The sequence below is a fragment of the Melopsittacus undulatus genome, chromosome 1, assembly GCF_012275295.1.
Source record: "Melopsittacus undulatus isolate bMelUnd1 chromosome 1, bMelUnd1.mat.Z, whole genome shotgun sequence".
Lineage (NCBI taxonomy): Eukaryota > Metazoa > Chordata > Aves > Psittaciformes > Psittaculidae > Melopsittacus > Melopsittacus undulatus.
The window spans coordinates 106,654,799-106,678,118 of NC_047527.1; the positions used below are offsets into that span (position 1 = coordinate 106,654,799).

Here is a 23,320-nt window from a genome sequence, read left to right on the forward strand (position 1 = left end):
TTTTTTCCTCAGTAATCCCATAAAATCAACCATCTATTTTCTTAACAGCTCCAGACATTTACCTGACTGCTGACAGAGCCTTTCCCCATCACTTGAGGTGAGTCTACACTCTTTTTCTGTGCTGTCAGTGGTAGGTACATGGCTAGAGTTGTGCTCATTATTACCTGGTTTCCCATCATGGTGACCAACTTGTTCTCCCCAGTTGCAACAACTGTGCAACATATCTACTTACAGTTCACATTTCTTCCATTCATGGCACAAAGCTGAAAAGTAAACAACAGTTAAGAAAACATTTGCCTGCCAAAACGCACCATGAGAAGGTGCAAGCTCTCTTTGCCAGAGCCTGGACCTCTGTTTATTCACACCCCCAGCACTGTTTCATGCTCTAGCTTGGCATTGTAGAGGACCAACTGTGACTCTCTTCAGGCTCCCCTCCCTCCTCTTATTCAGCCTTTGAGAAGTTACAAAATATAACAGAACACTGTTTTCTGAGACTATATTGACTGCACTAATTATCAACAATACTGTATATTTGCCATTAAGAACATGAATGTGTGCTTTCAAAGTGTGACATTCAGGGCTTTGAGGATATGAAAGGAATTAGATGGATTGTTCTGTCACTTAATCCGAGGCTTCAGTGTACTTTTAAAAATTTGTTTAAAACCCTCAAAACAAGAATACACATTTTAACTGTTGAACTTTTACCAGCTAAAGGAGTTTGTAAGGACCCTATCACTATGTGGTTACAACAGAAGGTACACAGTTAAGCTCAGGTCACGGTTTCCAAGAACATTCACAGGGACTGAGGATGAAGAAAATGAGGGACAGATCCTGCGGGAACCTTCGCGAGACTGAGCTGCTCACTGGGGAAGTGCCTTGAGTATTGCATTCACTTCCTCTGCAACCGCTGTCAAAGCAAATTCAAACTGCTCCTGCGGAGAGAACAAATGTATACTTTGAATAATAAAGCAAAACAGTTTCCAAAAGCCTGGCGTACTATTCTGCAGCTGAGCATCCTCAAGACACTGTTAAAAATATGAATATGCAGAATGAACTGTACACTGCAATGGAAAGGAACAAAACGTTCTGGGATTATTTATGCCATATAACATGTTTGACAGCATCTTGAAGCTGGAGTAATTTTAATGGAGAAAAATGTTGGTAACAGAAACTAAGCTATTGGAACACAATAATGTATTGCAACTGCGTGGTCAGAAGGGCTTGGGAGTAGTTGATCACTAGCCATTTCCTTCTAACAGAGATGGAAAGTCGTTATCATAATTGAGATATGAAATAGATGAGATGTTGCAAAGCAGAGCTTTTGGCTTCTCTCAGGACTGTTTCTAGTTGAAATCAGTTAGAATAAATATCTTCTCACCTTATATCTATTATATAGAACAATATCTGCTTTTCTGTTTACCTGTTCTTTTTCAGCCTCCCATTTTAATGGCTCTTCTGCACCCACAAATTAACAAAGGATGTTTAGACCACTCCTATTAAAAAAAAAACCACTTGAGAAGGCTTTGCTCTGCTGTTAATTTACTGTAAGCACAAACCTAAAATTACTAAGAGGCTTCTGTACCGGGTTGGCAGAGCCGTGAAGGACACAGCCATGAATGGCCACCTCTTCTAAGTGCAATACTAACACACTCCTGAACTGTGTAGTCCTACAGAAGGACAAAGGAATTTTACTTCCTCAAGGTTAGCAGAAGATACATTTTCTATGGAAGTAGTTTTCTTCCAAATTTAGCTTACTGAAGTATCTGACAGGATGATTTGGTGTTTGCAACTTTTCAGATGAAAGAATAAATGTGGGCAGTTTGCTGAGAAAACAGGCAAATCAAGGACACCTGACACGGACTGTGGAGAATTTTCTGGATTTTCTAGAAGTAATCCAGTGGTTTAAGACAGCCAGGGTCAAGAGCAGCTGAAGAACTGACTTTGAGAATGGAGTTCTGAGATGCACGCTGCAACGCGTCCCAAGATCACTGCTGGGATATTATCCCCATTTAGAAAACTGGAGGTCTGGTAGGTACCTCTAGCCCCTCAGTTTGCTCTTCCAGGGGCTGGAGGTATCTGTGTGGGATGGCTACAAGTATGTACACAGCAGTGGTGGATGGCTGCAGAACACAAGCAGCCCCCAAAACAATTACTGGACTAATAGCATTAATTTCCCAGAGTGTTTCACTGTACTGTAGAAATCTGCAGGAAGGATGAAAGAACAAACTACAGATGTGTAGCTCCTAATTTAGAAAGGCAGCTGACTTTTATTTCTTAAAATTCAGTGCCAGACTTCTCTGCCTTCTCTTACCCCACTGCAGTCATCTCCCATGTGGAGAGAAGCAATGATGGGCACAGCTCCTGAGCAGAAAAAGAACAAAGCTCAGAATAATTTCTCAGAGACACTGACATTCAAGAATTTTGCTGTCTGCTTGGTGCTGTCAAAGTGGCATCCTTGTACGTTTGCTGGACTGCAGCCAACAGTTCTCCATCAGACATCAATTCACCCTTAAGAGGACTCTTCCTCATTAGGCACAGAAAATGGTGTGTGTGCCTGCCTATGCCTCTCCACACTCCCCAAGGTCTCTGCAATTACAGAAAAGACTGGAGATGCTTGTGGCCACCCAGGAGCATTAGTTGTATTTTAACAGAGTGCAAAAACATGTAAGAGGAGCTGGAGGGCAGCAAAGGCAAAGAGGGCATTCATCTGGACATGGCATGACATAACCAGACCGGGCACTTGTACCAGCTCATAAAGCTTCAGGAAATTAAGCTGGTGCATGAGAAGTACTTGCTGCTGGGATGAAGAGCTTTGTCAGGAAGAGCTGGTAGTGGCTGGAGTCCATTGGTGTAGCCCTGTGAGACGGGAGACCTGTGGAGCAGCTTGGGCAGGGTGGGAGATGCTTGTGCTGGTGCTGGCCAGGAGGGGGGCAAAGCAGGTGCTCCTGGGATGTGAGCTCAGATGTGAGTGGGAGAGCTGGTCCCTGTCACTGCCAGTCCTTGGAGCATGGGGAGCACAAGAACAGAAGAGGCTGATCTGAGTGTGGTGGAGCTGATATGGTGACGCAGCCAAGTTTCAGAGTTGTGCAGATGCCTCTTCCAAGATGTGGGTGTCAGTTCGGAAGAAAGGAAACTGCCCATGGTAATGAGGCTACCTAATGTGCTCTTCATCTGAGTATTCTATGGTCAGGAAAAGCTTGTAAGATCAGGGACTGCAGTGCTTTAATGTTAGTCACACTGCTGAAAATAACATATGTCACTATAAGGGCAAATCTGCCCTTTAACCTTGTTCCGAAACATGTTCACCTTATTGTGAAGATCTGGCAGGCAGGAGAACATCTGACCTGCAAGTAGCTCTACTCCTCACAGAAGGGTACCCCTCATGTGAGCACAGGGCATAATTGCACCGCCTGAAGAAAAAGTGTCTGTCTTGTATGAGGACTGCTGACTGAACAACATGAACTCCAAAGCTCAGTATGGATACTGGAGACAAGTTCAGTGGAGACCAGCAGCTATCATCAGGTCTAACCTTAAATTACTGAGGCAAAACAACTTATAAAGCATAATCTTTACTGCCAGAGCTCAAAACTGGCTGTGAAACACTACAGTGTTGTCTTTCTGGGATGGTGCAGCTGACCTCTTCACCCTCTTTCCTTTTGCATAATACGCACAGGTGACATGCAGATAGTGCAGCTTCCCTTGATGCAAACCACCACCCTACAAAGGAAAGCCTTTACACACCTTTTGCACCTTCTCATGCAACAACCAGAGAGAGCAATTTAATTTCAGAAATTTTTAAAGAAGCTCAGTTTGCTGTTTTGTAGAGCTGTGCTATTATTCACATATGCTATTTGCATAGACAAGATTTACTGGAGATGAATTTTAACATCTAGCTTTGCCTAGAAAACAGAGCCAGACAGGCATATTGTGTGGCATCAGCTCTATATATGCATTGCCTATAGGCATCACCTATAATGCAGAGATGACAAGGATATATTTAGTAAAAAATAATAGGTTGTTTCATTATGTCTGCAAATAAAAATTCCCAAGAAAACAAACTGAGTAAATATAGCATATATGACACAATAAAGAACCTTAGCTAAATATTACAGATATGCCAGAGGAAAGATATAGCAGAGAGAAAAAAAGGAAATATACATTTTTCCTATCACAGAGAATACACTTCTTCCTTCATTACTTTTTCCTCTCACATGTGGCATATCAATTCTATTTTATGATTCCCCTGAAAAAAAATACAACAAATCCACAAACCCTCTATTATGCTTCTCAGAGATGCAGAATGCCGTTATGATAATTTCATTACCATTTATTATATACAGTGCTTTTGAATTAAAGATCCCTTCCAGAAGACAAAATGTTTCAAACAAATCTTTCACATGCTCATTGAAAATGTGGAGCGCTGCCTGCTGGAAACACAATAACATTGGTGAAGTAAGTTGATGTTTATTTTGCCTAGGGATATTCTGTAATTGGCATTTCTAACCTGACTTTTAATCCATCGTTTTAAATTACTCCAAGAGTCTAATATTCCTCATTTGTATTCAGCTGGGAAAGCACAGGGGTTTGTTTAAATCCATCAGAAAAATTCTCTGGGGATCGTGCATTGCTAGCATGTAACCAGATATTTATAATTTGCAAGACATTAGCTTGAATAAGTGATTTGGGTGTTTTTGAGAAAATGACAATGATGGAAGAAGGAGCAAGAGGGGAGATAAGCAATATCCTTAGAAAATTTTTCATCCTGGATGAGAAAACAGTATACATTCCTTTTCTGGAGTTTTTTCAGATAAATGTTTGGAGGGCAAAACCACATCTTGAGTGCAATTTTCATGGGACATGGGTAACTATTTCTGATCTATGTACGAGAAGTTGTTCACATAACCTTATTCTTTGGTTATGGAACTTTGTTTTTTCTTTTGTTGAAGGCAACAAGCTGTAATTTCTCTGCCTTGAGAAGGAAACTGAAATTTGAGGTCTGTATTTCTACAGATCAGCTACATATTTTGGATACATTTACACAGTAGTTTAGGACTTCCATCTTCCCTCAGAGTAAATATATGTGACATTGGATACTGTATGCTATTTGAATTGTTTTCCAGCCTGAATAATCAAGGTAGAAGAAAGATTTGTACAATTTTATGTCTTACTTGCAGATAAAGATGAGTTGGCTTTGACTGGCTCATCTTTATTTTTAATGCACTTACTTAACTGGTAAATAATAATTAACATCCCGTCAACTGTTCTCCAGAACCACATTTCCTAACATTACAGGGAAGCTAAAACAATTAGGCAGGGATTTAAGAACAGTTATGAATCAATGATTCCTGCAACACACGTTTGTTTCACCGTTGTCCCTCACCAATTTCAATTCCCTACATGCTGCAGACTTTCCTGTCAGTTCCAGCCTGGCCATGGCAGAGTGCTGCCTGTCTTGTTACTCAGTTTGGGGCTGTAACTCTCATTTGATATTTTACAATGTCATATACAAATTATTTTGTCTCCATGACATGAACAAGTTTCTTGACTGTCATATTTGCAGCACTTAACTTGCAGCAAATACCCCAAAATATCATTCATAGAATCACAGCTCATTCCATGCATCACTGAAATTGTTAATAACAGAAAGGCTCATTTCTAATTTAAGGGGCTGCAATCACACCGTCAGCTATCTTTAAAAGTTTTACATTGTGGAGAAATGTCAAAACTATTCCAACTGACAGGAATTATAGAGTAAGATGTTCACTTAACCAAAGGGTACAAATAAAGTTACCATGCTACATCCATAAAGGATATGGCTATAGGCATGATATAAGCTTTTCTATACAAAGATTCTAAAAATGAGTCAATTTCCTACAAAACTGTATTTCCTTTAATTCAAAACATTTTTCCTCCAGAAAAAAAAATCACAAAAAAAAAAAAATCAGCAGTTACATTCTCTTTAATAAGTTGAAGCTGTACTAAAAATATTACATGCACAGTTAAGCACAAATACTCTAAGAAAATAGTCCATATTTCAGGATGAAAGCAAGAACATTCTTTCAAATGCACATTTTCTTTAGTAGGCTATAGCTTGTCTTGACTGCCCTTCATATATGGTAATCAAGATAGATGTTGGAGATGCTACAAGAAAGAGCAGTAAACACCAAAGAAAGTAGCCTAGATAAATCTCCAGCATAAATAAACCTCGGTTGGTAGGGAGCCAAACAGAGTAATCAGCAAGCGACCTGCGTTAAATTAGGTCATACCCTCTCTCTTCTGTCATGAAAACAACTACTGTGAAAGACCTTTAATGTATTTAAAATCCCAGTGGATTTATTGACAGTACCTTTGTCTGGACCATGCCTGGTCTCTGGTCCCTCAAGTGCTCCAGGGTAGCAGCAATATCAATCTCTTTAGCACCTGCAACAAACCACAAATTGGGCTGAGTTCAGAGCGCAAGATAATCCATGCTGCGTCTGTCAATCTCTTGCTATCGGGTTCCCTTTGGGCTAACAGTCCAATTGAAAATTATTACATCCATCTCTCAGCAGACTTGGCAGGCAGCTGCAATTCTTGTGTTCATATAGAAAAATAAGAGGTTGGGGCAGCTTTTATTAACATTAATTCATGAAAAGCCAGAGAAAACCAAATTCTTAAAAATGCCTGTGTACCTAAAGCAGAATATATTTTACAGAACCAAATGGTCTGTTGTGGCAATGCCACCAAGTGCCCCTTTGTCACTTCTGAGAGTATGCACTGAATAAAGGGCCTGAACCACACAAAGATTTATGCTGTTAAAACAAGATTTAGGTGAACTTTTGTAACCTGCAGCTGAGATCCAGAAAACCTGTCTGTGGCTTCCTAGTTCAGGACCTGCCAGACCATCTTGCTGCATGATCATCTTCAGCCGGCAAATCTATGACATTTAGGTAATACTGTGGTTGTTTGAACACCACTGCTGTGTAGTGACTGGTTACATCTAAAGCATTGCTGCTGCAATGGCTAACATGTCTAGAGCATGTACTTGTTTAGATCCCAGGACTGGATTTGGAGGCTTGGCCCCAATGTTTACCACTCTTCCTACAATTTCTGTAATTTAAAGGCTTAAACCTAACTGTAATTAGGTTCATGTCAATTTAAACATCATGCACCTCCTCATTTACCCAACTCACCTTTGTAACACAGCACCATCTTTTAAAAAATTCAGAAAAGTGACTAATAGTGAATGATTTAATTTGGTTTCCTTTGATAAAAGATACAAGAAGATACTTAAAAATAACATCAGCTCTATTGTAGAGATGTAAGTTATATACATATATATGTTATATACAACACATTGTAAGTATGTTCTTCGGCTGTATCAGAAATTGAATGAATTCATTTAGTAAACATAACAATGACAACTCAAAAAAGGTATCTTGACAGATACTCTTGCTACTTTACCATGGGTTGGGGCATTCTATGGCTTTTGCTTCCTCCACCTCCCCATGCCACCCCCCTCCGAATAGTACAGGATTTTATAGGTATAATCTTTGGAAAAAACAGAAAGTTTTAATTTAAAATAACCTCCCCCAAGCGTCCTTACAATGGAGTAAAGCGATGCATACTCATAAATGCTGTGAGGTCTGATAACAATGATGGTAATTATACCTTAAGTCTGCTGCAGGTTTTGCAGTGGCAGTTCATCTGGAAAGCATCAGTAAAGATGCGCTGTTTGTAAATCTTATCACTGGTGTAACAAGGTAGCACATTTCAGTGTTTAGTCTCACACGTGCAACTAGGTGGAATTTTCTTGTTCCACCACAGATGTCCATGGGAACAGACTTGTGTGAGTATTGTGCACACTTTATAGCCTACTTGTGGCCTCATTAGATTACCAGGAATTAAAATGTCCCAGCAGCATCCTGGCTAAATATAAGAGGAATCCATTCTTTCAGAAATTAAGACACCAACATCCATGGATAAGGTTGACCACAGTCCTGAGCTGGCCTCTGAGGTGTGCTGCAAAGATGGACCTGAAGATCCTCTGAGTGGAGCTGTCAGGCTTGAGTGCCACATAGACTTCCCCATGCCTGCAAACACATACATCCCTGCTCCAGTGAGGGACACTTTAGTTGAAAATACTCTAGCCTCAGGACAAAAAGGGGAAAGACTCATGACAAGATCTAGTAACTTTAATGGCTAGGTGAGCTTCTGAGCTTTTCTTTGAAAGAATTAATTCCTCCATTTCTGTGATGGAAATTGCAGGCATTTACTTGCAAACTGATGTTTGCTTTTTTATCATCATTAGCAGAACGACGTGTCTAATAACATGAACAACACCTGATCACAAAATCCTGATTTAGCAAAACACCAAAGCATATGTCGTAGTGGGACAGCGTGCTTAATGGGAAGCTTGTTTTGAAGTCTTTTGCCAATAGGAGTCCCTGAAACATCAGTTTTTACTGATTAGTGTTGCCTAGCCATGAGTTGTGATCAGCCCACATCACCCACAAGCACTTGTGATGTCCTCAGCCATAGCTAATTGAAAGGAAAAGGAAAGCAAAGTATGATTTTGCCCTAAAAACTATCTTATTGAGAGGCTAGAGGGTTAGAAGCAAGGTGAACAGATGCAGAGATTGGATTGATAGCCCTGTTTCCATTTCTAAATATCCCTGATATTATGGTGATGGGAACTACCTAAGTACCTAGAGATGCTGTTCAACAAAACTTAGTGCTGCAAAGATGGTCAGCTGTTTTGGAAGAAAAAAACTTGGAACAAGAAAACTCACAGGAAAAAGGATTAAATTAGTGGCACAGGATAAAACCAGCATTACTAGTTTTCTCTCTACATTAACAAACCTTTCTTCCTTCTCCGCATCCACCACTACATGTTCTGCATCTACTCCCTTATTGTGTCTAAAACAAATGAGTTTAAATATTTATTGCTAGTCCACTCTTAAACCTCATTTTGTGATGAGGACTTTTTTCTACTCATACTCATGCTAGATTGCTGTTATATTATGTAAATTCTGCTGACTTCCACTGATGTCTGTGATAGTGTGCAGAAAGTTCTTTGGTGACAGAGGCGGACAAAAGGAGAGATTTCCAAGGCACAAATGGAAGCCTGAACCCAACTTCTCACAGGTGAGAGGAGCTCAGTGTTTAACCACAGCATGAGTTTTCAGCCCTCTTTTGAATTATTTTTGTTGAAATCTGACACAAATTAAACATCTTTGCTACACTGAATCTTTCTCTTTAATCTTTGAGTACAACAGTATGGCACAACATTCTACAGTACCCAGTAACACTTTATTTATGTTTTCCGTGCCATTTTAGGTGACACAAAAAAATACAGCATATGCTACATGACATTAGGAGAGAGAGATACCAGGTCTGAGATTGTCTTAGGAACCTGAATGTGTGCAAGTCCATGGGACCTGATAAAATACATCTGTGGGTCCTGAAGGAGCTGGAGAATGAAGTTGCAAAGCCACTGGCCATCATATTTGAAAAATCATGGCAGACAGGTAAAGCTCCCAATGACTGGAAAAAGGGAAATATAACCCCATATTCAAGAAGGAGAAAATAGATGAGCGAGGGAACTACAGACCAGTCAGTCTCACCTCTGTGCCTGGCAAAATCTTGGAGCAGATTCTCCTGGAAATCATGCTAAGGCACATGGAAAACAACAAGGTACTTGGTGACAGCCAGCATGGCTTTCCTAAGGGGAAATCCTGCCTGACCAATAGGGTGGCCTTCTATGGTGGGGCTATGGAACTAATGGATAGAGGCAAAGCAGTTGATGTCATCTACCCGGACTTGTGCAAAGTGTTCAACACTGTCTTGTACATCCTTGTCTCTAAACTGGAGAGATATAAAATTGATAAATTGACCACTCAGTGGATAAAGAACTGTCTGGATGGCCACATGCAAAGAGCTGTGGTCAACAGCTCAAAGTCCAACTGGACACCAGTAACAAGTGGTGACTCTCAGGGATTGGTGTTGAAAGAGATAATGTTCAACATCTTTGTTGGCGACAAGAACAGTGGTATTGAATGCACCCTCAGAAAGTCTGCTGATGACACCAAACTGTGTCATCAGGACACAGCAGGAGGGAAGGAATGCCATTCAGAGGGACCTTGACACGCTTGTGAGGTGGGCTGATGCCAACCTCATGAAGTTTAACCATGACAAGTGCAAGGTCCTACACCTGGGTCAGAGCAATCCCAGGCACAGCTACAGGTTGGGCAGAGAAGAGATTCAGAGCAGCCCTGTGGAGAAGGGACTTGGGGGTGTTGGTCAATGGGAAAATGAACATGAGCCGGCTTCAGTGTGCGCTTGCAGCCCAGAAAGGGCTGCATCAAAAGGAGCGTGACCAGCAGGTCAAAGGAGGTGATCCTGCCCCTCTACTCTGCTCTCATAAGACCTCACTTGGAGTATTGTGTGCATTTCTGGTGTCCTCAACATAAAAAGGACATGGAACTGTTGGAACAAGTCCAGAGGAGGGCCATGAGGATGATCAGGGGACTGGAGCAGCTCCCATATGAAGACAGGCTGAGAAAGTTGGGTCTGTTTGCCCTGAAGAAGAGAAGGTTGAAGGGCGACCTCATAGCAGCCTTCCAGTATGTGAAGGGGGCCTACAGGGATGCTGGGGAGGGACTCTTCATTAGGGAGTGTAGTGACAGGACAAGGGATAATAGGTTAAAACTTAAACAGGGGAAATTCAGGTTAGATATAAGGAGGAAGTTCTTTACTGTAAGGGTGGTGAGGTACTGGCATGGGTTGCCCAGGGAGGTTGTGAATGTTCCATCCCTGGCAGTGTTCAAGGCCAGGTTGGACAGAGCCTTGGGCGACATGGTCTAGTGTGATGAATCCCTGCTCATGGCAGGGTGGTTGGAACTAGATGATCTTAAGGTCCTTTCCAATGCTAACTATACTATGGTTCTATATTGCAACTAAGGATATCAGGGTTAAATCACACTTTTACTGAGATAGCTGAAAAATATCCATACACCGTTAAGGTATTTTAAACACTGCTTATCTGGAAATCCCACATACAAAGTTTGATGCAATGGTTTAAAATATGGAAGAGCTCGATGCACTGATTCCAAGGATATTCCATTACTGGAAGTGCTTTGATCAGGGTACAAAACTATGAAGTCCAGCAACAGATGGAGATGTTAATTGTCATAAAGGAAATTATCTAGAGGAGGGGTTAAAAATACTAGACTAGAGAGCACCAAAAACTGGAAAAGAGAACATAAAATATGTCAAAAGGCAATATTTTTTTATCTTTTCTCCCCACCAATATGTATCTGTCTGCTTAACAGTGCTACTGTTGTTTTAGAAAATAAAGGGAGCGGTAAAAGAGGAAGCATTTAAAGAATACAAAACTGCCTTTTCACCTTTTGACTGTATTTTACTCTGCAGGGAATAAATTTGGTTTGTGCTTGTGACAGGTCCTTTTTCACAATGGATTTCATTGCTTGTTTTAAACAAATGTACAAATGTAATTTAGTGTGACACTGAGGTAATGTTGTATCAGCAGTATTGTGAAAAGTGGCTGTGTAATGTACAATGTTGTTTTTTTCTTTTAAACAGAACATGCATTTGCAGTAACTCACTATGAGCTAGATACTACTAGCCTTCCTCCTGCCCTTAACAGCTCAGCCAGCTAGCTGAGTAAATACTTCCAAAAGCACTTCCACACCAGTGCAAGGCAGACTTTAACTTTGGTAATTAACTATCATCTTCCTAAAGGCTTCAAGCATTCACAGTGAGTGCACAACAACCCACATCAGGAACATTAACTGGATAAACTAAATGAAAACAAGAGAAGATGCAGGCTGAATGACATTTTGCCCCCAGGGAGAGAAGCAGCTTCTGAAGTTTAGGGTCATATCCTCTGCAACCCTTTATCTCCCCTCAGGCACAAATGCAAGATGCACACTGGCACTTAACAGCTGGTGCTCCTGATTAGCAGATCTCAAGGGGTTAAAGTGTTTGCCCTTAAATAGGTGCATAAGCTGAGTATCCAGCATGTCATAAAACCATGGGTAAAAGTTGAATTGCCTTTTCCTCCTGCAATAAATAAAGAACTAGACAGATGCTGCTGCAATAGGCTCCATGAGGTGACCAGCAGAGTACAATATTTAAAATCATCATAAATTACGTAATGTTAGTTTTATGACTTAATAGTGAAGTCTTCCTTCTCTTCTCATTCCCTTAAACATGGCAGGGGACATATTTTGCTAAGCATGAAACACACGAGAAAATCTCTGTGGAGGATAATCCCTTCCACACTGTATCAGCACTGATGTCACTGTGATGGTACACGAATAGGACAGACAAAGTTTGTCAAGAGGGGTAATAGCTTTTAATATATAAGCTGTGAAGGAAAAATTAAGGAATTAAGAGTGGTTTTCAGGTTTATCAAACTATGGAGCTTATGCACCTAAAAACATGCTGGGTTTATTTTCTTTTTTAGTTATAAGAACAATCAGCATTTGTTACATAAATGTATGAAAATTTTGGCTTAATTAAGGTAAGCTTTGAGATTTCAATTTTATGCAATAGGCTTGAACATACTTACATTGAAACCAAAGTCAAAAGTACTATTTTATACATTACTAATGAAACTGCAGCAGTAGATTCTGTGAGACTGATAGAATTTTATATTAAAGCACTGTATTAAAAGGAATATTTTAGATTCTAGAGGCTCTGAATTTTCTGTGTATTTATAAAAATAAAATGATCCTTAAATACTTCATCAAAGCCGTTATTTGTGGGGGGTTTCTTTTTAAATAAGCCAAACTGAAGAGCTTTCTTTGTGAATGTTTCACAAATACACATCACTCATGAATATTAAATTAAAAAGGATTTTTCTAGCTGGGAACAACTTTCAGATCTACCGGCATATATTCTCAAAAAGATATGATTATAACTCTGCATAACTGCTATAATTTTGTTAATGTGAGTCCTAAGGAATGGCTATGTTTAGATACATTTGAATTTTCTTCCAGGCTGAGATTCTGACTTCCTGCAACATGCTGGTTAAATCATTAAATTCCCCCTAAGTTTCACACCATCATTTATAAAATGAATCGTTTTTTCCTCACCTAGTAAGTTGTTATGAAGGCAAATCCATTAATGGTTACAAGCTACTTGGACACTAGAGAGGTGAGGACCTAGACAGATACTCTGTTGGTTTTTTTTCAATACCCTTTGCACCTTTCTCAGCCCTCTTTCTGTCCCCCTTGATTATAAAGTGATCACAAAGCTGAATATATGATGTAGGAGTCTTGATGAGCTATTGTAAATGGGGGATTATTAGCACTTTTACCATTTCTCCTTGATATGATCATCTGTGTGACAATAAACATTTGCCCCAACAGAAAAAAAATGGAGCACTAAGGGGAATACAGAAATTACCTGTGAAGTGCCTTTCTTTTTGCAACAGGAAGTATTCAAAACCATTCTAGTCAGACATTACCTGCTTAATGCATTTTCTTTATATTTAGTATATTGTATAGATTTTGAATTAGGCCTTGAAGGGCAAAGGGACCTGTTAGGTCAGATTGAAACCATATTGTTATAATCTCAATAGAAGAGTCCCTAATACAGTTCTTTCTGCTGATGTTGCTAGAAGCTGAAAAAGATCTAATTAATACTTGGAAAATGCTGCTGATTGGCAGCCTTTTAGCCTCAGTCATGTGCAGCACAGTATTCACAGGCAATTGGGACTGCCATGGAAGAATCACTTGTAATACTATGAAATAACAAAAATACATGTGAGAAAGAAAATTAGGGCAAAAATAAAGTGTCAGCAAGGATGGTGAGTTGTCTCATCACAGCGTGTCTGTGTTTTGGAAGAATACAAGTGTTTTTCATGTTTGGGTGATGACTGCATGACTCATGCCTAAAAATGATGCTTCATGGTCAAAGCAAACTCATGCACAATAGCTTTATGCTGCTTTTCTTCCCTCCCAGTGTGTGTACTCTGACAAACAGGCTCTCTTGGGTTGACAGTGCAGCATTTTCTGCCCCTTTTCTGCATTCAGCTTTGCCTTAGCAAAAAGGTGATGAACTGTGGAAACCAAAGGAAAGAAAGATCCTAAAGGACAGACAGTGACTAGATCCAGGCCTGCCAGGAGCCCAGCACATGAAAGAGGCCCAACCTATAGTGGTGGCTGTGGTAGTGTATAGAAAGAGAAGTGGCCTTGATTTACCTCTGAGGCATTAGGAGGTAAAACAGTACTCATGGACTATTACACTGCCATTGCTATGCTGTTTCCAGTACCCAAGCTAGCTGGATGTAGCACAGATATGCTACAGATTTGCAATGCTCCTAAAGCCCTAGATGCCTCCAGCTTCCCACTGACAGCTTCTAAAGGATGGCTTCTATAGCTGCTCCAGCAAGTGTCTGCCCCATTGAGTACCTAATGTTGCAGCAAAACATTTAATCACACCATATGAGGGGCAAACTCAATCTGATTAAAGAAGAAAGGGTCATAACTAAGGGGGGTGTAACACCACTTCTTCACTGACCATTAGTTTTAATGGCATACTGGTAATATTTACTAACCAGCTTAGTCTCAAAGGCCCAGCCTCATCTCATCTACTCCAGCCATCCTTGAAGTTCGAATCGAAGTTAGTCATCTCCTCTCTCAACAGCTAAGAGAGAGAGGGGAAGCTCTGATGGGCAATTCATTTGCCTGAGAATTATCCTCCAGAGGTGCGTATCATTCTCCACTGACGACTGAGGAGACCTAGACAACTAGGTTAGGTGAGATGCTTAATGTTACATGCTTAATGTTACATGTTTTATACGGCTAAAGTTAGATGGAACCAACCTGGCTTGAAAAGAACTGAGTTTCTACTCTGCATTCAGGGCTCACAAATGCTAGAATTCACCAAATATAATGGTGTTTGAGATCTGTGTTTTGTGTCTGTTGCTTTCCCCTCTTCCCTCACCTCCCCAGTTTGGCAATTCTGATGGACATGACAAAAGAAAAAGCAAAATGGAACCATAATGAAAAGATAAATCAGTTGCAGTCTAGTGTGGGAAAGGCCACAGAAGTGAAAAACACATTGTAAGAGTAACTGCTGTTTGTATAGTGCTCTGTGAAGAAACAAGTATTTTCTTCCTTCAACTTGCATTGTCTGAGTGCCCACTAAATACAAACACTTGTAAATATTAAAAGTTAAAAAGGGATCTGAACAACAGCTAGAAACTACAAGAATAAAAGCAATTTTCATTTGTAGTTATCCAGATGTCTGCTGCTGTAGCTGCTGGAGTTCTGCTATAGGCCAGGTGGATCATTTGATGCTTTCCATGGAAAGGGGAAAAAAAGCATCAGCAAAAGCCTAGTGAGGGACACATTTTTAAAGATAACAAAACAGATAAATGTATTCAAGCTGGCATTTTCATTAAAAGCTTATTCTATCTCTGAGATGAAAGAAACCTGTGTGCGTCCATATATTTAGTGATCGAACCAACATACACCTGAATTAGTGAACTGCCTGTAATTTCAGACAAAATACACGTCTCTATACACCTAACAGTGACCCAAATTAAAATTTTGCTGTCTTTATCAGAAACCAAAAGAACCACAATGAAATGAACACAATGGGAAAAGCAAGCATATGAAAATTATTGTGACAGTCATATACACAGAGAGTATATATTATATAACGTTACTGTTTACACATTTTATATTAATACTTGAAAAGTGCGTGTTATAAATGGAAGTGATATGGCTTTGTCAGCACACAGTCCAAAGAAAAGTGATACTGAAGATGAAATGCCTAGGAACAGCCTAATATTTTAAAAACTGCTTCAGGAAAATAATGCTTCTAAGCTTACGCTGATTTTAACACTTGCAGGGAAAGATTCACCACTGACACGCCAGCCTTTAAGCTAATATCCTTTGTCGCTGCAGAAAAAACATGCAGAAACCACTCACTGTAACTGAATGCAAATGGATGCTAATTTGAGGACCAATCCCTCCTCACTTCCACTGTGCATGAGAATATGCAACATCACATATACCATATAGGAATTGTTTTTCTTTTACATCTATGTTCCCTCCACATCCCCAGAGGGAGCTGGGTCTCTTTAGTTTGGAGAAGAGGATACTGAGGGGTGACCTCATCAGTGTTTACAAATATGTAAAGAGTGGGTGTCAGGATGATGGAGCTAGGCTTTTTTCAGTGATATCCAGTGATAGGACAAGGGGCAATGGGTGCAAACTGGAGCATAGGAGGTTCCACGTTAACATCAGGAAGAACTTCTTTACTGTAAGAGTGACAGAGCACTGGAACAGGTTGCCCAGGGGGGTTGTAGAGTCTCCTGCATTGGAGATATTCAAGGCCCACCTGGAGAAGTTCCTGTGTGATGTATTCTAGGTTTCCCTGCTCTTGCAGGGGGGTCGGACTAGATGATCTTTCGAGGTCCCTTCCAACCTTTGGGATTCTGTGATTCTGTAATATGCCTAAATTGCTACATGCATGAAATAGAAGTTAATAAGTTATATTCCATATAGGGCAAGATATCCTATAATCAACTATGGTCACTCCAGAAAATACTAATGCACATATCTAAATTCAGCTTACATGTGCACGTACATACACATGCACACATACAAAGTGTATACATAGCAAGAATTACAGATGTGCAGCTACTGCCTATTTATAGGTGTCCCTCAGTACCAGTCCCCATAGAGTTCTACACGATTTTCTTCTTTTAGTACCTCTTCCAGAAACTGCTGGTGAATTACCTGAAAAGCATTTTATCTCCTCATGCTTAATGTGAACAAAGTTAAGAATGACACTTCTAAAACATGCCCCAGTTGGGCCCCCAAAATCTCAGAGTCCTTTTTGCAAAATTTGAATCTTCTTTACAGGGAACACAGAAGTAGCTCACCCTCATGAATCTCATAACTTGTAAGAACTACATTTTACATTACTTTCATTTTATGTTGCACAATGGTGGCAATGCTTTCATAAAACAGTACATGCAGTGACCTGAATAAAAGATGCCACTATTACAGATTCATTCTTTAATGAAGTTTATACTTAAAAGTGACTAGGCTGGTGCAGCTATAGAACTTGTGGAATAATTACACTTTAGTTAGGTAATATAGATTGTACCCTTTACAGCCAGAAGACTACCATCTGGTCAATTAAACACTTCTCTTCAAATCCTTCTATGGACTGCCACATGAGATTAGCTACAGAAAAAAAAAGTAGTTCTTCACTCTGCATATAAACCTCCTTTTCCAAACATTTGCCCAGCTGCTTCTCAAACTGATATCACAGTACTTCTATGACCAGCTTTTCCACTTTTCCATATTCTAACCTACCCATTGTGTGAAAAAATGCCGCCCAAATTCCTTATCTGCTTGTCTCCTCCTTAGTTTCAGTCAATGACCTCTTGTTTTCAAATTAGTCACTATCTCAAGCTGCTTACTGACATCAATACATTCCTTTCAGGATCTTCTACTGCTCTATGGGGACCCCCCTTCGTGCTCCCTTTCCCAAGGAACAGCCCATGTCTGATCAGTCTTTCTTCACAATTCATTTGCCCCAAACCCTGGATAATTAGGATTGCTTTCTACCACACTTTCCTAGTCACATTTTTTTTTTCCCAATAAAATCCCCAAAACAGCAAATAACTCCAGAAATATGGCTCTTTTAGAGTAATCCTTGACTGTACAAATAAGAAAAAAGCCAAAGAAGTTAAGTCAGTAACTTGTTTTTTTTTGTTTGAAATGTTTATATGCCAAAAAGGAAACCTGCTAAAAATGCAGTCCATACAACATTGGGAAACATTAACCAACATCATCTTCCCCACAGTCACTATTTCATTTCACAACAGAAGCCTACAGAACATGCTACATTTTTATCATTTTATGAACTTATAATCAATGACTCTCTAGTGTCAAAGAGTCAAAAGCTTTAAAGATTTATATGCCAAAATGTGTTTTACAAAGGAAATAAACACTGTTCTAAATAGTGATAGTTTGCCAAGCATCCCAGGCTGGACCGTAAAACACTGTCCTATACATTTGCTATACATTTTTGCATGTAGCTGGGGGCCCAGCTCTCATTGTGATTAATTATCTGCTGGGAAAGGCTGCAAGAATGAGCACTATTTGCCTAATTGTGTTTCCAGGGTAACTCATTACATAAAAGTTACAATACATAAATGAAGCTCATTTGAAAAAATAGCCTTATAACATATGATACGTTTACATGAACACTAACAACTTCCTTCAGAAATTGAAATAGCAACATTTCAGATTTATATGCTTAGCATTATTGCTGCTGAGAACTGAGACAGTCTTGTGGATAGCACAATAGTGCACAAAGCAGACCTTAATGTTTTGGCTTTACCAACCTGCATTTTTTTTCCTTTTTCCTAGAGATAATAATCTGTCTCACCCAAACCTTGAAGACCAGCAACATGATCAATTCAAACTGAGAACATGAAAACAATTTTTTTAAATCCTGATTTTTTTCCTGCAGAATAACCCTTATTTCTAATTCCACTTTTTGTCCTTTTACCACACTCTCCCCATCCCCACCCAAAAAAACCCTAATCTCTCTTTTACACTGTATATTCTCCCAACCACTGTATGACACATAGTATGTTTCATTTTCATGTGAGAAGCTGGATCCTAGGCAGAAAAATATTCCCTTATTTCCTAAGAGCATGTCAGAAATAGTCTGCTCTGGACTTGTATCAGCACAACTGAACAATAGAATTTTCTCACACTTTGCATAAGGACTCAAAAATAAGCAGATTGAATCCATTTTAACATGAATATGGGCAAGCATTTTCTTTCATAAAATCCTTTCAGAGATGAGCTAACCCCACAACTTCATTATGATTGTTAAACCCACACAGCAGATAAGCAAAACCTCAGCAAGGGTTCAGATTAGCCAAAATCATTTGATCACGATGAGTCAGAGGGCGAATTAAGGAATCTTTTGTTTTGCCTTAAAATGTCATGGTATAAACTGCATCTGCTCAGGAGCTGACTCACAAGACCCTCAGACAATAGGGTAGCAGGGGCAAGGGAAGGACTTGGGGAGATAACCTCCGCAGCCAGCCCAGGCCAGAGTGTGTGTGCTCATCAATTATAATCCAAGCTTTTGAATGTGAGAGAATAAACCGCTGGTTTGGCTTTGGTAAATCAAATCTTTTTTTGCTGGGTTTTAGAATTCGGAAAGCAATACTTTAAAAGGACTTCAAAATTCATATTCGCCTTTCCTTTGACTCATCTCGCTCCAGCTAGTTCAAACACAAGAAAATAGATGGTCAGCAAACCCTAAGCAGCTGCTGCCTGGATTAATATCTAAAAATCAAACCATTATCTACACTATCCAAGCCTCTCAGTTCAGAAAAATGAAAGTGGGAAGACTCGTAATCTCATTTTTTTTCTTTTTCATGCCAGAAACATTCAATAAAAATGTCTTGCAATATATGGAACTCTTAGTCACTACAATAAGCCTCAGGAAAGACAAGAAATAAGAAAATTCTCAACTTTCCTCCAGATCACACAAAAAGAAAAAACCTCATCAGCTCAGAGTTACTCTGAGTTTGGGGTGAGGAAGGAATATAAAGTAGAACTAAATCTAAATCAGCTTATCTTCCTTAGCTACAAAGAATCAAACTTTTAAATACATCGAGAACATTGAAATTCTCAGTAGAAATTAGCCTCAGAAAAACAGCCTCTGTCAAAAATTCAGCAAGCATTGTTATCTACAAAAACAATCCATTATAATTTTCTCTATTTATTTAAATCACGGAAGTGCACATGAAGTTGAAATAAATCACTTCTTAACTTCTCACTCAAAAGTGAGCTTGTCTTAAGCTATCAGGGAAATGAGAGGTGACTTGGTGACTGTATTAAAATTGCAACACCCATGTAAAAATAGTATCGTAGTTAGATAGCTGTCATAGTTAAAACACATCAATTAGTACTTAAGCATGTTATTGCAAGGCCAGATTCAATACCACTTAGGTTTTGTTATTTCTGTGATAGGTATAGGGTTAGGGTCTTTTAACTACTCTGCAGATGAATCTAGCAATAAAAATAATCATAAACTACATGATAAATAGCAGCACAAAGTTACTGGAACAACCAAACAAAAGGATACACTTCTATTCAAAACTTTCTGCTGACACCACATAGGAATGATAGCACTGAATGGACACTACTTTTCTTTGAGTGTTCCAGTATCTAATAAGATTATTTCATGTGGCTGCTTGGAGGGAACACACAGATGCAATCATTACAGACAGTGATGACTGTAAGGACAGTAAGGACAGTGAAATTCATTAAAAATGTGACCCAACAGGAAATCGTTCCTGATGCTCAGCAGAGCCAGAGGGAGTCCCACAGGCCAGCTCTGTGTGGCTCTCAAAGGCAAAAAGATGTTTGCTGAGCAAGAGCTCCTGCAAGCTCCATGTGGGCTCTTGAGTGTCCTCCTGCCAGCTCAACCCCCCAGGTACACCAAGGGGGAATTTCTACTCTTGGTACCCATTTTACTGTCCTGCAAGTGCACTGAAATAGTGTGCTTTGCTTTTTAAAACACTCTTTACTGCTTTCTCAAAGGGGTTGAGACCATCACACTGATGTGCTGAGTGTCAAACACAAAACCCTCCCCAACTTGATTTCTTTTCCCCTGCTTTACGGTTTAGGAAGAGGTCCCTTGCTGGTGGTTTTCAGCATCTAAATAATAGGAGGGATGGCAACAGGCAATACAGTTGAAGATATGAATTTATAACATGTTTAATAGACTAAGTATTAGCACTAATTCAATGAGCAGTAGAAGAAGAAATTGTAAATGACAAAGGCATTTACAGTTAACTGTCTAAGAGAATGCAGGGAAGTAAATCATTACATGAAAAAAGAGCCCCTTTTCTCGTCCTACCCTATTAAAAACCTCACTACAGAGCCAAGGCATTTATTGATTGCTTTCTACTTTCCCACTGCCGAAACTAAGTACTCCTCTATTTACTTTAATTTAAAAATGCATTATTGTCTACTTTCTAATAAACCAGACAGTGGAACAAGAAACTCAAATTATTCTAAGTTTATTCTTAGAAGTCCGGGTTTTTGGGTGGCGTGGTTCTGGTTGGTTTTTTATTTTTTTTGAAAGACTGAGGGCCTTAATCCTTAAAAGCCTTTTTGAAAGAAATGTTACTAGATGCTGGCCTTGCAGCTGGGCCCAGATTGAAAGTGCACTTACATTTTTATGTTTAGCGCTGAAGGACTCTGAAGTTAGCCCTCGCACTCCACATAAAAGCTTTGGAAAGGGCATTCTTTGCCACTTGTGCAATTCATTCTCTAAGAAAAGGAAATGGAAAGAAAGATTTCATGTCCAGGGCTTCAGGCCTTTGATCATTTGATGAACATTGGATCCTCAACCTGGGCCTCCAGCTTCTCAGGCCAGACAAAGAGGGCCCCGGCCGCACAGGCTGGGCCTCGGTTCCCGCCCGAACAAAACCTTTGGCGGCCGCACAGTGTGACAGCCTGGGAAAGGCCCACCTCAGCAGGGCTGAGATGCCCGCTCTGCCCTTTGATCTTTCATTTAAACCCCAGCCAAAGCACCAGGTCAGGGGATTTCGCATCGCACACCCCCATGGGCAAAGGGGAGCAGGTCAAGAACAAAATGGGGGTGACCGATCTCCAAAAAGCCCTGTGACGCCTTTCTCTGGCCAGTTTCACATGACTTGTCTGGCATTGTGAAGAGCTAAGCCCACACTTAAAATGGAATTTGACATTACATGGTACAATGGAGTCAATAAATGGCATTCTTCAGTGCTTTTACAACAAAGTCAACCCTCCCTTAAGTGGCTGAAAGCCCCAAGCTAGAAAATACTTCTATTTACTTCTTTATGCGAGTAAGTTGCATATACTTTAAATCTAGTTTTCATTATGGCTAATGACTGAAATGAGCCGAACAAACATCTAACAAAGGTCTACATTAATTTTACGACGTACCATTGCTTGTATTTTTAAAGACTGGGTTGTCACGTGGCACTTAACTAGCACTGGAAATATCTCCATATACATCCACAGAGTGAAACCCTATTTTCCAACAAGCATCAAAACCTAATCTCATCCCACTGAAAAATTTATTTTCAGGATAGTGCTAAGGAGAAGGCAAACACACGGCTTCTTTTAAGATGAGCAGCCAGTTCCACATGATGCTCACTGGCAGAATATTCAGTCCACGTTTGAAGAGACATGTTAACATAATCTGGAGAGAAAGAAAACACTAAACTCTTCTTTCTAAAGGGACACTAAAGGACATCTAAAGGATGCCACTATGTCCCACAGGGCTGGGACATGCAGGATGCAATAGCTGATGACCGTGAAGCATGGAGTATGTTTTAAAACTACATGTAAAAATATGTATGTGCTAGATTTTAAACAACTGTAAAGTGACTAGAACTCAAAGAATTAAATACAATTTCTCTCTATAAATAAATATACATTTTTACAATCAATATTTTTTCTTTAAATACACATATCTGCATAATGCCAGATCAAGGTGTCTTGAGAACTCAGGTTAAGAAGTAAAAAAGGAGAATTACTATTTTTTGTTTCTCTTCAACCTCCTAAAGTTTCTCTTCCTCTTAAAATGCAGTTCTATGAAATTGTGATACATAGTCAAAAGAATGAAGAAGGGGTACAGAACATGAATGAAGTTGACTATTATGTGTTTTAACCTACAGTGAGGTTAAAAGACATAATAGTCTTTGAGCACTCTCACTTTTTAGACTCCTTCTTTTGAAGACAGTATCAGTATTAAAAATTTGGTTTAGTTCTAACATACAAAGATTATTTCAAGATATCTCAAGTACTTCCCACCATGAACCATTTACCTATCAATAAAAAGTAAAGAAATAGCCCCAATCTCTAGAGAATTATAGACTTCATTTTCAAGAAACAAGAGTATGCATTTATGTTGACACATGATTTTCCACTTCATAAAATTGCATTTTAGAGATAAGAAAACTCAGAAACAGAAAAGTTTTTACAATTGTTCAATATTGGACAGTGGCAGCACTAGGAACAGAGTATTAGATGATTTATTTTCAGTCCTCTATTCTATTCACTACAGTCATCTTCCACCTAAGAGAAAAATCTGTGCAGCACATGAGGCCCTATCTGGTACCGTCTCTTCTAGGTGAAAGAAAAGTAATGGTGTTTGACCATCATGGCTGGATAAGTGACACAGGACTGGGCAACACTCATGAAGCTGCCCAGGACCTAACTCACTTACCCACTAAATAAGGATTCTACAGCCGCAAGGTATC

The 23,320-nt window shown here is 39.6% G+C and overlaps 1 protein-coding gene across 1 annotated transcript in view; it reads right to left on the reverse strand.

Moving 5' to 3' along the window:
- Positions 1-712: 712 nt before the first annotated feature.
- Positions 713-23,320, reverse strand: part of PTPRN2 (protein tyrosine phosphatase receptor type N2) — a 659,546-nt gene continuing 636,938 nt past the window's right edge. The window contains exons 22-23 of the mRNA XM_031042861.2: positions 6,347-6,420; positions 713-932 (exon numbers count right to left, since the gene is read on the reverse strand). Coding sequence (XP_030898721.2) covers positions 861-932; positions 6,347-6,420 — 146 coding nt within the window. The 3' untranslated portion in view covers positions 713-860. The remainder of the gene's footprint in view (positions 933-6,346; positions 6,421-23,320) is intronic.